General features: G+C 40.3%; 1 protein-coding gene across 3 annotated transcripts in view; it reads right to left on the bottom strand.

Annotated features, from left to right (window-relative positions):
* LOC140458275 (V-type proton ATPase subunit S1-like) overlaps positions 1-11,140 on the bottom strand; it is a 59,859-nt gene extending 48,719 nt beyond the window's left edge. For all 3 annotated transcript variants that reach the window (XR_011953465.1, XM_072552679.1, XM_072552678.1), the window contains exon 1: positions 10,824-11,140. Coding sequence is in view for 2 of the 3 variants with exons in the window: in XM_072552679.1 (XP_072408780.1) it covers positions 10,824-10,933 (110 nt within the window). In the remaining variant the exon portion in view is untranslated. The remainder of the gene's footprint in view (positions 1-10,823) is intronic.
* Positions 11,141-15,198: the final 4,058 nt, after the last annotated feature.

Here is a 15,198-nt window from a genome sequence, read left to right as displayed (position 1 = left end):
ACAAGTGAACAGAGACTCTACCTCACATTCGGTGAATTCAACAAAAATCATTGCTTAGATCTCTGTATCACGGAAATCTGGATAGAAGCTGGAGATGTCCAACATTAGGACGTCAGAGAAGTCATTAAATATAGAAGCAGAATTCAGCCCCTCAAGTCTTGTTTCACACTTGCAGAGGCAGGGTTTCGACCTTTATTTCCAAGCTCCAACGCAGCACCGCTTTAAATAGTTATTTTGGCTTATGGTACAGATCAACAATTGTATGTTTTCAGAATTTCTTGGCATTTTAATTTGGGAAATAAACACTGATACAGTTTTTCAAAGTAGAAACAAGTGTACTTCAAAAATAATTAAAATACGAAAGCCTTGAAAAGGGAGAAACCAAAACAGACATATTTTGCAAACAAAGTAAAGAATGAAAGACAAATGAAGTCAAAAGTCACATAAGGTCAAGGGAGGGAGCGGTGGTCATTGCAGGCTATTCAGATAAATCTGCTTCTCGAACATCACATGCCTTATCACGGTATATACTTCAGATATATTTGTATCAAGTCATAGTTGTGGTTGTGAAGGTCATGTAATATCCCTGTTTGTTCATCACATACTGGTCCTTGAACAGGTTTAGAGCAGTAAAACCAGTTACTAGCTACTAGTTCCTCAAGGCTGCACTGAACAAGAAAGAATCTTCAACTGAACACAGACATGTTTCCAACTCAAACAGAGCTTGAGCATTAAATAAATGTATGCATTCCTGTTTATTTTGAGACACAATCTACAGAAAAGTAATTATCATTCTATCTGCATTCCATGGATCATGGTTAAAAGATTGATTTCAAACATTTAGTGTCTTTAGTCAGCATTGTGCTCCCATGGAACCTAATCCCAATGTATATTAAACAAAAATGTTGGAAATAAAGATAGCATCTTTAGAATGAGAAATTATGTTAACATTTTACCAGAACTGGGTAAAGTTAGAGCTGTAACAATTTTAAAATGAGTAAAATGGGGGGAGGAGGGACATAAAAAGGTCTGGATTGATGATGCCCTCCAACTTTCTCCACCCTAACTCTGAATGATCCATGTGACAATGCTGCTGCTTCAACAATGTTATGTTGTCCTTGGCTTTTTTTTCAGAGAGGTTGTAAAAGACACAGACTCTGAAAAGTCCAAGTTGAAGAGTTTTAGGGCCAGTTTGATAATAGCTAACAGATACTGCCTCAGGCAAGAAGGCTTTCAAGTTTTTGAATAAAAAGCACTTGTACAATGCAAGGGGAGTGGGCAGTTCTCCCAGCTCAACCTTCCTCTGGTTTAGTTTGGTTTTAGCACAGTAGTGTTCAAAACACTGCTGGACTTGAAGAAGCGGGTCCAGGCTGATCCTTCTCTCTCTCCTGTAAGACACTAGGTTTGCTTTTATCTTTTGTGTTTATGGGGATTGTTGGAAGAATTGGGAACAGCATCATTAAGTTAGAATAATCTGTTGGGTTTTCAGAGAGGTTACATTATTTGGTATTCTGTTCTCTTTTGTTTGTGTTCCATTCGGTAATTTGTAAATAAATTCTCTTTTGTTTAAAATAAAATGGTTTGAACAATTGCATCTCTCCTGGAAAAGCCACTGCACACCTGTTTAAAACAACTAGCAAAGTTAGGGTCTGGGCAACTATCTTAAATGGTTTGAGGGGGTCTGGCCTGGTCCATAACATCTGTCATTAGCAAAAGTCTCAGCTTCGTCCCCTTATGCCTCAATCTGAATTCATTCCAAGCTCAATGTAACACTGAGGTCTGCTGCTTTCACCTCTGCAACCACATCTTTATCCAGGAGTTCTCCCAAGTGCAGTGGCCTCTTTTACCCTGCACCTCTCTCTCTAGCCTGGGAAAAGCCAGCATGAGATATACATCTCGATTTTTCTGCTTCACTCATTCTAAACCTGTTTCACCCTGACCTCCATTATTATCTGAGGTCAGTCCCTGATGTTTTTAAAAAAAACTGCTGACAAGGTGATGCTGTTCCCTTGCGAATTGGCCTACACAATCATATGATCACAGCTGTATTTATTTATTACACAGAAGCTGCTATTCACTGTTGACCCTCTGCAGAGCAATCAAACCAGTTCCACTCAATGGACTCATAGCCGTAACATTCATTTCTTTCAAGTGCCCATCAAAATCCTTTTGAAATCATTGACTGATTGTGCTTCCCGCCACCCTGATTGGCAGTGACATTACCACTCTCTGCACATTAAAATTCTTCCTCACATTCCCCAGCATCTCCTGAGTAAACTCTTCGATTTGTGTACCCTATCCTTATACCATCAACGAGCCTTTTTCCTCGACATCATCTAAGTCTATGATGATCCTGTATACTTCCATCAAACCTCTTCATCATCTCCCTTTTCTCAAAGGAGAACAATCTAGCCTTTCCAAACTAACCTTTGAACTAAAAGCCCCATTCCTGGTGCCATTCTGGCAAATGTCCCATGCATCCTCTTAAAAGGGCCTTCACATCCTTCCTGAAATTTGGTGATCAAGACAAAATGCAGTACTCTTGTTGTGGTCTAACCAGGTCTTTATAAAAATTCAACATCGCTGTCCTGTTTTTTTTGTACTCAGTGCGACTATTAATGAAGCCCATGACTCCAAATACTTTTCTAATCATCCGCTCACAACATCCTGCCACCTTCAACTTTCTATGCACATGCACCTCCAGGTCACTCTGAACTTGCTGACTCATTAGAATTGTGCCATGGCATCCACACGGCTTCTCCCCATCCCTTCTGACAAAATCTATTATCTTAGCTTCATTAAATACATCTGCTAGGTGCTCTATTTTGTTAGCCTAACTACATTCAAGCAATTCATTTTGCATTGATTACCATGCCTCTAAGTTTGATATCATTGACAATTTTTGAAACTTTTCTCCATATTCCAAGATTCAAATCATTTAGATATAATCAAAAGTAACAGTGGTCCTTGCGCAGACCCTTGGGAAAACCTCCACCACCCTTCAGTCTGCAGTATAAATATCTCCCATGACTCTCTGCTTTCTATCCTTAAAACACTTTTCTTAAATCCAATTCAACCATGATCTTCCAATTCTATTGCTGGAGGTCAAACATCAATTCTCAGATGTGTCCTCCTACTTCCCGTGGACAACGTCTCTTGTATCAAACATCAAACTACTGATTCTAGGACAGTTACTCTAGAGATCTTCCCTCCACAGTCTCAAACCTCATAGTCCTCCAAACCTGAATAACCTACTTCTAACTCCTTTCCAAAATCCATAGGATAAACACTGGAATATGTCCAAGCAGACATATTCCTTTAGCCTGTTTTCCATCTCACCGAAATGGTTTCTTCCTAACTGGACTCTACTTTTCTCCCTTTATCTAATCCTTTCCCATCTGTATGTGTGTTCCTTCTGATGCCCTTGCTCACTTTAATAATTTCCAATTTCCTGGATCTGTATCGACTTCACTATGTATATTCAATTGCACTACACCTTCACTCTCCACCAGGTGATATTAGGGTTCTCTATTACTCCTACGAACAGAGGTCAAACCAATTCACAACCTTCACTACCTGGCTGAGTTCATATTGAACAAATTCACCTTTGACTTAACTCACTTCCTCCAAATAAATGCTATTGCTCGAGGTAGAGTTCTCGCAATGAGACCTTCCTAGTCTTGCTTTTCTATGGGTTATGCGACATTCCCTGATCCCGCCTGGAAAGAGTCAGATCCATTGAAGATCAATTTCACAGTCAACTTCATGAAAATAGCAATAAGATCTTTGGCTTGTTTTGAGGCGCAGCTGTGGTAAAAAAACAAATGCCAGATTTTAGAGAGAACATCCTTACTGAAGCCCAGAAATATCACATATTTGTTATATCATAATTTAGGTAAAAGAGATGCCCTCTGTAAACATTGGGTGGATATGGTCTCCTAATTTGACAGGAGTTTTCAAAATTGTGAGCAGGTTGAATAGAATAGATAGGGAGAAGCTGTTCCTGTTTGTTAAAGAAAAAGAAAGGGCATAGATTCAAAGTGGTGTGAGAAAAAGCTTTTCACACAGCGAGTAGATAGGGTATGGAATGCACTGCCTGAAACTGCGGTGAAGGCAGGTTCAATAGAGGCATTCAGGAGGGCAATTGGATGATTATTTGGATAGAAATAGTGTACAGGGATATGGGGAAAAGGCAGGCGATTGACACCAGGTACCAGGTAACAATACCAGTGCAGGCACAATTGGCCAAATGACCTCCTTCTACACTGTAACAATGCCTTGATTCTGTAATGGGAGCTTCTTCTCCAGCATTGGGTCCCTTGCCTTTTTCTGCATAGGTGTCTCTGTATTCTCTACGTCATGCATTCCTTGCGAAAGGCTTATCAATATGTGCATGAATGGGAGCAAGTGGTCTGTGCAGAAGACCTAAGCTAGTAAAATCTCCCCGAGCACCTACCACACCACTCCTTACTGATTTTTGCAATATTGAATATTTATAGTAAGCACACATAGCTACCAAATCATTGCAAAAACCAGAAGAAATCGACCAGCAATGTACTTAAAAGATGTCGACAGTCACTTTAAGTAGGATTGGTGGAGGGTCATTCCTGCTGCTAAACACATGCTCAAATGTGTTAGATTACGAGAGGAAGATAGCGAGAATGTTGAACTCCAAAAAAAACTAGTGTCAAATCTGCATGGTACAATGAGACCATGTTATATACTGCATTCTGTAGAAACAGATCTGAATATGATCATCTTCCAGGAAACCTTTTGCTTTAAAAGGTTTAGAAATTCAGTTATTTAGTTTGCTTACCCTTGGCTTGTTAACTCACAGACAATGAGTAAATGTTGTTTTAATTAATGTCTGAACAGAGGTGGTAACACTAAAAGAAATTCAGTCATGATAGGCACTTCCAATTTGCCATGGTCTGACTCTGCAGTGGATTAAGTGAATTGATCAGTAACAATAAACCTCAGCCAGAGATCGTGGAATAGAATCCCTACAGTGTGGAAGCAGATCATTTGGCCCATTGAATCCACACCACCTCTTTGAAGAATATCACAACCAGAATTAACCCCTCTACCCTATTCCTGTAACCCTGCAATTCCCCATGGCTAACCCATCTAGCCTACATATCCCTCAAAACTATGGGCAGTTTAGCATGGCCAATCCACCTAACCTGCACATCTTTAGACTGTGGGAGGAAACCAGAGGAAACCCATGCAGACATGGGGAGAATATGCAAACCCCACACAGTGTCACCCAAGGGTGGAATTGAGCTTCGGTCCCTGGTGCTGTGAGGCAGCAGTGCTATCCACTGAGCCACCGTGCCAATATTGTCATTGAAATTTAAATCACATCTACTCTCACTGTGATTTTTGAGAAGATTTATTGCTCAGGTTGATGATAAGTATGTAAGTTAGCTCGCTGAGCTGGAAGATTTGTTTTCAGATGTTTCGTCACCATACTAGGCAACATCATCAATGAGAGCCTCCGGTAAAGTGCTGGTTGTATGTCCCACCTCTCTATTTATAGGTCTTGGTTTCTTAAGATGGGTGATGTCGTTTCTGGGGTGTTTTTTTCAAGGGAAGGTAAATGGGAGACTTCCCCAACTGTGCAGTTTCCTTGGCATCATGGTAGCCCACAAACCTACCAACACACTGAAATAGCAACTAATGAAACTAAAGGATCCAATAGATACCACCAGCAAATCTAACAACATTTACAAGATGTCATGCAAGAACTGTAAAAAAAACACTATATCGGACAAACAAGCAGGAAACTTGCCATCAGTATACACGAATACTAACTAGACACCAAAAGACACGACCCACTATCGCTAGTTTCCTTACATACAGACAAAGAAGGACACCACTTTGACTGGGACAACACATACATCCTAGGACAGGCGATAAAAAACATGCACGAGAATTCTTAGAGGCATGGTATTCGAACCAGAACTCCATCAATAAACACATCGATTTAGATCCTTCCTACCGTCCCTTGAAAAAAAAGGAACCAGAATGATATCACCCAACTTAAGAAACCAAGACCTATAAATAGAGAGGCAGTACATCCCACCAGCACTTCACCAGAGACTCTTAGTGATGATGTTACCTAGTTATGGTGATGAAACATCTGAAAACATATAGAGTCATAGAGATGTACAGCATGGAAAGAGACCCTTCAGTCCAACCCATCCAAGTTTACCAGATATCCCAACCCAATCTAGTCTCACCTGCCGGCATCTGGCCCATATCATTCCAAACCCTTCCTAGTCATATACCCATCCAAATGCCTCTTAAATGTTGCAATTGTATCAGCCTCCACCACATCCTCTGGCAGTTCATTCCATACCACCCTCTGCGTGAAAAAGTTGCCCCTTAGGTCTCTTTTATATCTTTGCTCTCTCACCATAAACCTATCCCCTCTAGATCTGGACTCCCCGACCCCAGGGAAAAGACTTTGTCTATTTATCCTATCCATGCCCCTCATAATTTTGTCAACCTCTATAAGGTCACTCCTCAGCCTCCGATGCTCCAGGGAAAACAGCCCCAGCCTGTTCAGCCTCTCCTCCAACCCTGGCAACATTCTTGTAAATCTTTTCTGAACCCTTTCAAGTTTCACAATATTCTTCTGATAGGAAGGAGACCAGAATTGCACGCAATATTCCAACAGTGGCCTAACCAATGTCCTGTACAGCCGCAACATGACCTCCCAACTCCTGTACTCAATACTCTGACCAATAAAGGAAAGCATACCAAACACCTTCTTCACTATCCTATCTACCTGCGACTCCACTTTCAAGGAGCTATGAACCTGCACTCCAAGGTCTCTTTGTTCAGCAGCACACCCTACGTCCTTATCCTTAAGTGTATAAATCCTGCTAAGATTTGCTTTCCTAAAATGCAGCACCTCACATTTATCTGAATTAAATTCCATTTGCCACTTCTCAGCCCACTGGCCCATCTGGTCCAGATCCTGTTGTAATCTGAGGTAACCCTCTTCACTGTCCACTACACCTCCAATTCTGGTGTCATCTGCAAACTTACTGACTGTACCTCTTATGCTTGCATTCAAATCATTTATGTAAATGACAAAAAGTAGAGGACCCAGCACCGATCCTTGTGGCACTCCACTGGTCACGGGCCTCCAGTCTGAAAAACAACCCTCCACTACCACCCTCTGTCTTCTACCTTTGAGCCAGTTCTGTATCCAAATGGCTAGTTCTCCCTGTATTCCATGAGATCTAACCTTGCTAATCAGTCTCCCATGGGGAAGCTTGTCGAACGCCTTACTGAAGTCCATATACATCACATCTACTGCTCTGCCCTCATCAATAATCTTTGTTACTTCTTCAAAAACTCAATCAAGTTTGTGAGACATGATTTCCCACGCACAAAGCCATGTTGACTATCCCGAATCAGTCCTTTCCTTTCCAAATACATGTACATCCTGTCCCTCAGGATTCCCTCCAACAATTTGCCCACCACCGAGGTCAGGCTCACCAGTCTATAGTTCCCTGGCTTGTCTTTACCGCCCTTCTAAAACAATGGCACCACGTTTTCCAACCTCCAGTCTTCTGGCACCTCACCTGTGACTATCGATGATACAAATATCTCAGCAAGAGGCCCAGCAATCACTTCTCTAGCTTCCCACAGAGTTCTCGGGTACACCTGATCAGGTCCTGCGATTTATCCACTTTTAACCTTTTCAAGACATCTAGCACTTCGTCCTCTGTAATCTGGACATTTTGCAAGATGTCACCATCTATTTCCCTACAGTCTATATCTTCCATATCCTTTTCCACAGTAAATACTGATGTAAAATATTCATTTAGTGTCTCTCCCATTTTCTGTGGTTCCACACAAAGGCCGCCTTGCTGATCTTTGAGGGGGCCTATTCTCTCCCTAGTTACCCTTTTGTCCTTAATATATTTGTAAAAACCCTTTGGATTCTCCTTAATTGTATTTGCCAAAGCTATCTCATGTCCCCGTTTTGCCCTCCTGATTTCCCTCTTAAGTGCACTCCTACTGCCTTTATACTCTTCTAAGGATTCACTCGATCTATCCTGTCTATACCTGACATATGCTTCCTTCTTTTTCTTAACCAAACCCTCAATTTCTTTAGTCATCTAGCATTCCCTATACCTACCAGCCTTCCCTTTCACCCTAACAGGAATATACTTTCTCTGGATTCTTGTTATCTCATTTCTGAAGGCTTCCCACTTTCCAGCCGTCCCTTTACCTGCGAACATTTGCCTCCAATCAGCTTTCGAAAGTTCTTGCCTAATACCGTCTAAATTGGCCTTTCTCCAATTTAGAACTTCAGCTTTTAGATCTGGTCTATCCTTTTCCATCACTATTTTAAACGAATAGAATTATGGTCGCTGGCCCCAAAGTGCTCCCCCACTGACACCTCAGTCACCTGCCCTGCCTTATTTCCCAAGAGTAGGTAAGAGTACCACCTTCTCTAGTAGGTACATCTACATACTGAATCAGAAAATTGTCTTGTACGCACTTAAGAAATTCCTCTCCATCTAAACCTTTAACACTATGGCAGTCCCAGTCTATGTTTGGAAAGTTAAAATCCCCTACCATAACCACCCTATTATTCTTACAGATAGCAGAGATCTCCTTACAAGTTTGTTTCTCAATTTCCCTCTGACTATTGGGGGGTCTATTGTATAATCCCAATAAGGTGATCATCCCTTTCTTATTTCTCAGTTCCACCCAAATAACTTTCCTGGATGTATTTCCGGGAATATCCTCCCTCAGCAGAGCTGTAATGCTATCCCTTATCAAAAATGCTACTCCCCCTCCTCTCTTGCCTCCCTTTCTATCCTTCCTGTAGCATTTGTATCCTGGAACATTAAGCTGCCAGTCCTGCCCATCCCTGAGCCATGTTTCCATAATTGCTGTGATATCCCAGTCCCATGTTCCTAATCATGCCCTGAGTTCATCTGCCTTCCCTGTTAGGTCCCTTGCATTGAAATAAATGCAGTTTAATTTATTAGCCCTACCTTGTCCCTGCCTGCCCTGACTGTTTGACTCACTTCTGTTCTCAGCTGTCCCTGCCTCAGATCGATCTCTTTCCTCACTATCTCCCTGGGTCCCACCCCCCCACCTTAAGAGTTTAAATCCTCCCAAGCAGTTCTCGCAAATTTCCCTGCCAGTATATTAGTCCCCTTCCAATTTAGGTGCAATCCGTCCTTTTTGTACAAGTCACTTCTGCCCCAAAAGAGATTCCAATGATCCAAAAATGTGAATCCTTCTCCCATACACCATCTTCCAGCTCAGCGAGCTAACTTACATACTTATTTACTCTGACTTTTTAAAATCATAAATATACACCATCTTTCAGTTCCGATGTAAAACCAAAATCCCATCAGCTAGTTCAACTCTATACGAAAGATCCCATTGTATTTTTCAATAAGAACAGTAAGCCTTTTACACATCAATGCTTATTTTCTCCATCACCACCATCAAATAAAAAGTATCTTGTTAGTTATTAATCCCATTCATTTTGTGGACCCTTATTACCACATGTATAATAACAGAGGCATTCAATGTACCTGTAGTGTAATATAACTATTTCACAAAAAAGAACTGTTTCTTTTTAGTCTTTTCAGTAATAAAATCCAAATAGTGACAGATTTTATTATAAAAATGATTTTGCAGTCTTCACAGTAGAATTTGCACAAAAATAGCATGACCTTATGATAGCTACCTACTAGTCTCATATAAAGGATCATTGAAATAATCAAGGATTGACAGCAAGCTTTTAAATGGCTTTTCTTACACTGAAAAAAATAATTTTACCGATGTGCAATCATATTTCCTGAAAAGAAAATGATATAGATTCTTGTTTATAGCTGTCTCTTAATGTAATGTGTGTGCTTCAATCCTTAGTTAGCTTTGGGTGTACTGATTCAAATTTAATTTATATTTCTGGTTTTTTTTGGTGATGATTCTCCCACCCAGTTTATCTGATCTTGACCACAGAGGCCATGTTGAAATAGATGCCAGTTGCCTGGAAATCTCCAATAACAATATCTGTTCACAAGGTGAATGGTAGATGGCATTCCTTAACCCTTCACAGAAAAGGCTCCGCTAATTAATGATTTATAGCGACCATACCAAACCATCACTACTCCAACTCACATCTTGTGTGATGAGAATTTTTAATCAGTGTCAAAAGCTCGCACTGAATTACCAATCATCTGTCTGATGCTGATCTTAGATTGCTAGTTATATACCCTTGAGTTGGCTCAGTCACTTTCCACCACAGCGTTTTTCAAACACCATAACCATAATTGGCAGTGCACCTATTGACTGAAGAACACTCAGAAAGGAAACACTAACTATAAGCTGTAAAATAAGATCAAAGTTTTTCAGAGTTATCACAAAACTAAGACATGAACATCAGTAATTTTAACCACCTGTAACAAGTACAAATCAAGAGATTACTTTATGATTGATTGAGATATTAACCTTCTCATTAATTTATTTGGGTTAATTGTCATGAAGAAAACAGGAACAGCCACTTTGAAGTTAACATTATCCAGCTTCCCCAAAGGAAGTTTGCCCATGCTTAGACAATCTTCTTGATAGGTGATTTAGAACATATTTCCTGACATCAGTTGACTCTCCAAAGTGGAAGTTACTTTGGTTTCACTTAAAGCTTGTTTCCCCCATTTCATTTTGCAGCAGAATCTGACTCACAGTGGGATGGCTGTAGATGTTAAGAATTTACAACCTGGCGATTTTTCTAGTTGAAAAATACCTGTGTTTCCTTCAAGCCGTGGCCTCAGACTCACCTGAAGGTCGACCACATCAGCAGAGGAACATGTTCGAGAGCAGCATTGCCATGAAAAAGGTCAAGTAAAGCACAGTAAAGCACAAAGTGCAAACAACGCTCTGCAGCCATGGCACTTCCGGACCCTTGCCTCCAAAATTATGACACATTGAAATGAAAAACATAAACGTATTTTTGTTAAAAATCAAACTGCCCTGGCCAGATTTCAGTAATGTCCAGAGCCAACTAGGTTCATCTGGTATTCTTTTGTTTTGTAGAAAACACTGATAAAATATGTGGGCGGGAAAAGAAATTAAATCAAGAGCACTTTGGAGAAAAAAACACATGACAAAGAATTCAGCGTTTCCGAATGCAAAATGAAGCAGTGACGTAAGGAGTGTGTGTGTTGTTTTTTAATCAATAATGAGAACATAACATCTTAGCTTTAAAATAACCAAGCAGCTAACAGCTTCAAATGTAAATACTCCTTCCATTTCTCATGTTTCATTTCTAAATTGATTTTCTGGAAGAAAAGAGTGTCAGAAGATCCACAGAGCAATAGCAAGTTTACAGTATTTTCAGAATAAGTTATAAGAAAAATTGCAGTGCAGATTTCCTGCATGCACCAACTAAATCATTAATCAATCCCTCATAAATGGTTTAGCATTTTATTACATAGCTCTTAGAGGAAATCCACTGCTTATGTCATTTCGGATTTCAGAGCAGAAAGCAGTTCATTCTTAAATAATAGTTAATTAATGGTTAACCTCATTCCAAACTTTGTAACCATAACATCATACCAAAAAATGGTGGACAAGAACTGACCTACTGCAATTTCAAACAAGCGCTACACAGACATTAGGTGAAATATTTCCACATCGCAGATCAATATGGGAAATGGTCAATATGAACAGTTTTGAATAAGAGTCACACCAGCTTCGAAATGTTAACTCAGTTTCTGTCTCCACAGATGCTGTCAAACATAGATTCATGGGGCTGTACAGCATGGAAACAGACCTTTCGGTCCAACTCGTCCATGCTGACCAGATATCCTGACCTAATCTAGTCCTGTTTGCCAGCACCTGGCCTATATCCCTCTAAACCCTTCCTATTCATATACCCATCCAGATGCCTTTTAAATGTTGTAATTGTACCAGCCTCCACCACTTCTTTTGGCAGCTCATTCCATACACGTACCACCCTCTGTGTGAAAGATGTGTCCCTTTCGTCCCTTATAAATCTACCCCCTCTCACCTTAAAGCTATGCTCTCTAATTTTGATTTTCCAATCCTGGGGAAAAGACCTTGGCAATTCACCCTCATGATTTTATAAACCTTTATAAAGTTAGGGTGTAGGTTTGCTCACTGAGCTATAGGTTTGATATCCAGACGTTTCATTACCTGGCTAGGTAACATCATCAATGGTGACCTCCAAGTGAAGCGAAACTGTTGTCTCCTGCTTTCTATTTATATGTTTGTCCTGGATGGGGTTCCTGGGGTTTGTGGTGATGTCATTTCCTGTTCATTTTCTGAGAGGTTGATAGATGGTATCTAGATCTATGTGTTTGTTTATGGCGTTGTGGTTGGAGTGCCAGGCCTCTAGGAATTCTCTGGCATGTCTTTGCTTAGTCTGTCCCAGGATAGATGTGTTGCCCCAGTCGAAATGGTGGTTGATTTCCTCCTCAACCTGAGCTACAAACCTTCACAAACCTTGCTCTATAAAGTTACCATTCAGCCTCAAATGCTCCAGGGAAAACAGCCCTCGCCTTTTCAATCTCTCCCCATAGCTCAAGCCCTCCAACTCTGGCAACATCCTTGTAAGTCTTTTCTGAACTCTTTCAAGTTTCACAACATCCTTCCAATAGCAGGGAGACCAGAACTGAATGCAGCATTCTAGAAGTTACCTAATAAATGTCCTGTACAGTTCAGCTGCAACATGACCTCCCAACTTAATGCATTGACTAATGAAGGCAAGCATACCAAACACCCTATTCACTATAATGTCTACCTGCAACTCTACTTTCAAGGAACTATGAACCTACTGAGTTTCTCCAGCATTCTCTGTTTTCATTTCAGATTTCCAGCAGTTTGTCTTAATTTGAAACACTAGTCAGTCAATAGGCCCACTAACAGTAGCTACATGGAAGGACAGTCTTTAAATCAAGAGCTAATGAGGGCATGAAAAAACGGCTGTACTTTAATCATGCATGGTTTTAACCTTCATGTAGATTGGGAAAATCAGATTGGCAGAGGTAGCCAACGTGGAAGAATTCATTGGATACACTGCCATAAAATTTTAGAAAACACAATCGATGCTGGAAATCTGACAGTGAAACTTAGAGAAACTTAGCAGTTCTGGCAGAATCTGTGGAGAGAAAGCAGAGTTAACGTTTCATACCCAGCGATCTTACTTCAAAATCCCTTAGGCCCCTTAGTAACTGAGGCTGGCAAATTAACAAGGGGGAACCAGGAAATGGGAGAGAAATTGAATAAATATCTTGCAATAGTCTTCACCACAGAAGACACTAACAACGTTCCAAAAATTAAATGGGAAAAGGGGGAATGGAAATTAATGCTCAATAGAAAAAAAATCTATTAGGGAAACTAATGGGGATAAAGATCAATAAGTCTGATGGGCCTGATGGGATATATCTTAGGACATGAGAAACAAAGTAGCTACAGAGATAGTGGGTGTATTGGCAGTAATCTTCCAAGAATCCTTAAATTCTGGAAAAGTGTCAGCGGATTGGAAAAATGCCAGTGTAACACCTTTATTCAAAAAGGGAATGAGGCAAAGAACTAGAGATCGGTTAGCTTAATATCTGTCATTGGAAAATTGTTAAAGACTATTATAAAGAATGTAAAAGTACAGAATTCAGTTTTACATAATATCAAGCAGAACTTTCTGAAGAGGCAACAAACAGTACAGACAAAGGAGACATAGTGGATGTAATCTATTTGGATTTTCAGAAGGCATTTGAAGGCACTGCATGTTAGTCAATGTAACAAAATAAGAACCCATTGCGTTGGGGATAGTATATTCACATAGATAGAGGATTGGCTCACTAACAGGAGACAGAATTTTGAAGTAAGGGAGGCAGCCTGTAACAAGTGGAATTCCACCAGCTCAGTGTTGGAGCCACAATTATTGACAATAAATGACTTTGATTAAATGTACTGATTGAAACTTATAGCACACTGAGAGGTCTGGATAGAGTGGCCGTGGAGAAGATGCTTCCAATAGTCAGAGAGACTGGAACCTGAAGGCACAGTCTCACAGTGAAGGGTCAACCATTTGGAACTAAGATGAGGAGGAATTCCTTTAGCCAGAGGGTGGTGAATCTGTGGAACTCATCACTACAAAGGGCTGTGGAGGCCAAGTTACTAAGTGATACATAGGTTCTTCATTGGTAAGGGGATCAAGAGTTACAAGGTTAAGGCAAGGAGAATGTGATTGAGAAAAATATCAGCCACAATCGAACGGTGGAGCAGACTGGATGGGCCAATGGCTTAATTCTGCTCCTACATTTTACGGTCTTAAAGCTATATTTGCAGATGACACAAAAACAGGTGGAAAGGCAAGTAGTAAGTGTAACACAAATTGTCTACAGAGGGATATAGACATATTAAATGAGTGGTCAAAGATTTGCCAGATGGAATATAATGTTGGAAAAATATGAGGTTATACACATTAGCAGGAAAATCAGAGGAGCTGAATATTACTTAAATGGAGAAAGACTGAAGGAAGCTACAGCACAGAATGATTTGGGAGCCCTTGTGCGTAAATAACAAAAGGCTCGCATACTAGATCAGCAGGTACCAGCATCCATAAATCTAATATTGCTCTATATTTCAAAGGGAATGAAGCATAAAAATAAGTTAAGTCTTGTTAAAATTATACAAGACACTGGCTAGACCAAACATGGAATACTGCAAACAGTTTTGGTCCCCTTATCTAAAGAAAGATATATTAGCATTGGAAATAGTCCAGAGGTTCATTAGGTTGATCCCAAGCATCGAGAGATTATCTTTTTGAAGACAGGTTGAATAGGTTGGATCTGTTTTGAGTGGGATTTAAAAGAATAAATTAGTGAAACATACATGATTCTTAGGGTACTTGAGAGGGAGATGTGAAAAGTTGTTTCCCTTTATGAAAGACTTTAGGACTAGACATTATACTCTCAGACCAGTGGTCACTCAGTCAGGACAGAAACGAGAAGGATTTTCTTTTTGCAGTTATGGAAGCCTTTACCACCGAGGGCTGTAGAGGCTGTGTCAGTAAAGATATTCAAGGCTGAGATAAACAGATTTTAATCAGTAATCAAGGTTTATGGGGAAAGTGAATCAAGGATGATCTTAATGAATGGCAAACTCGACGGGCTGAATGGCCTACTTCAA

This window comes from Chiloscyllium punctatum, chromosome 32 (genome assembly GCF_047496795.1).
Source record: "Chiloscyllium punctatum isolate Juve2018m chromosome 32, sChiPun1.3, whole genome shotgun sequence".
NCBI classification, from domain to species: Eukaryota; Metazoa; Chordata; class Chondrichthyes; order Orectolobiformes; family Hemiscylliidae; genus Chiloscyllium; species Chiloscyllium punctatum.
Note: the sequence above shows the minus strand (reverse complement) of the source record. Positions and strands in the feature narration are given on the sequence as shown.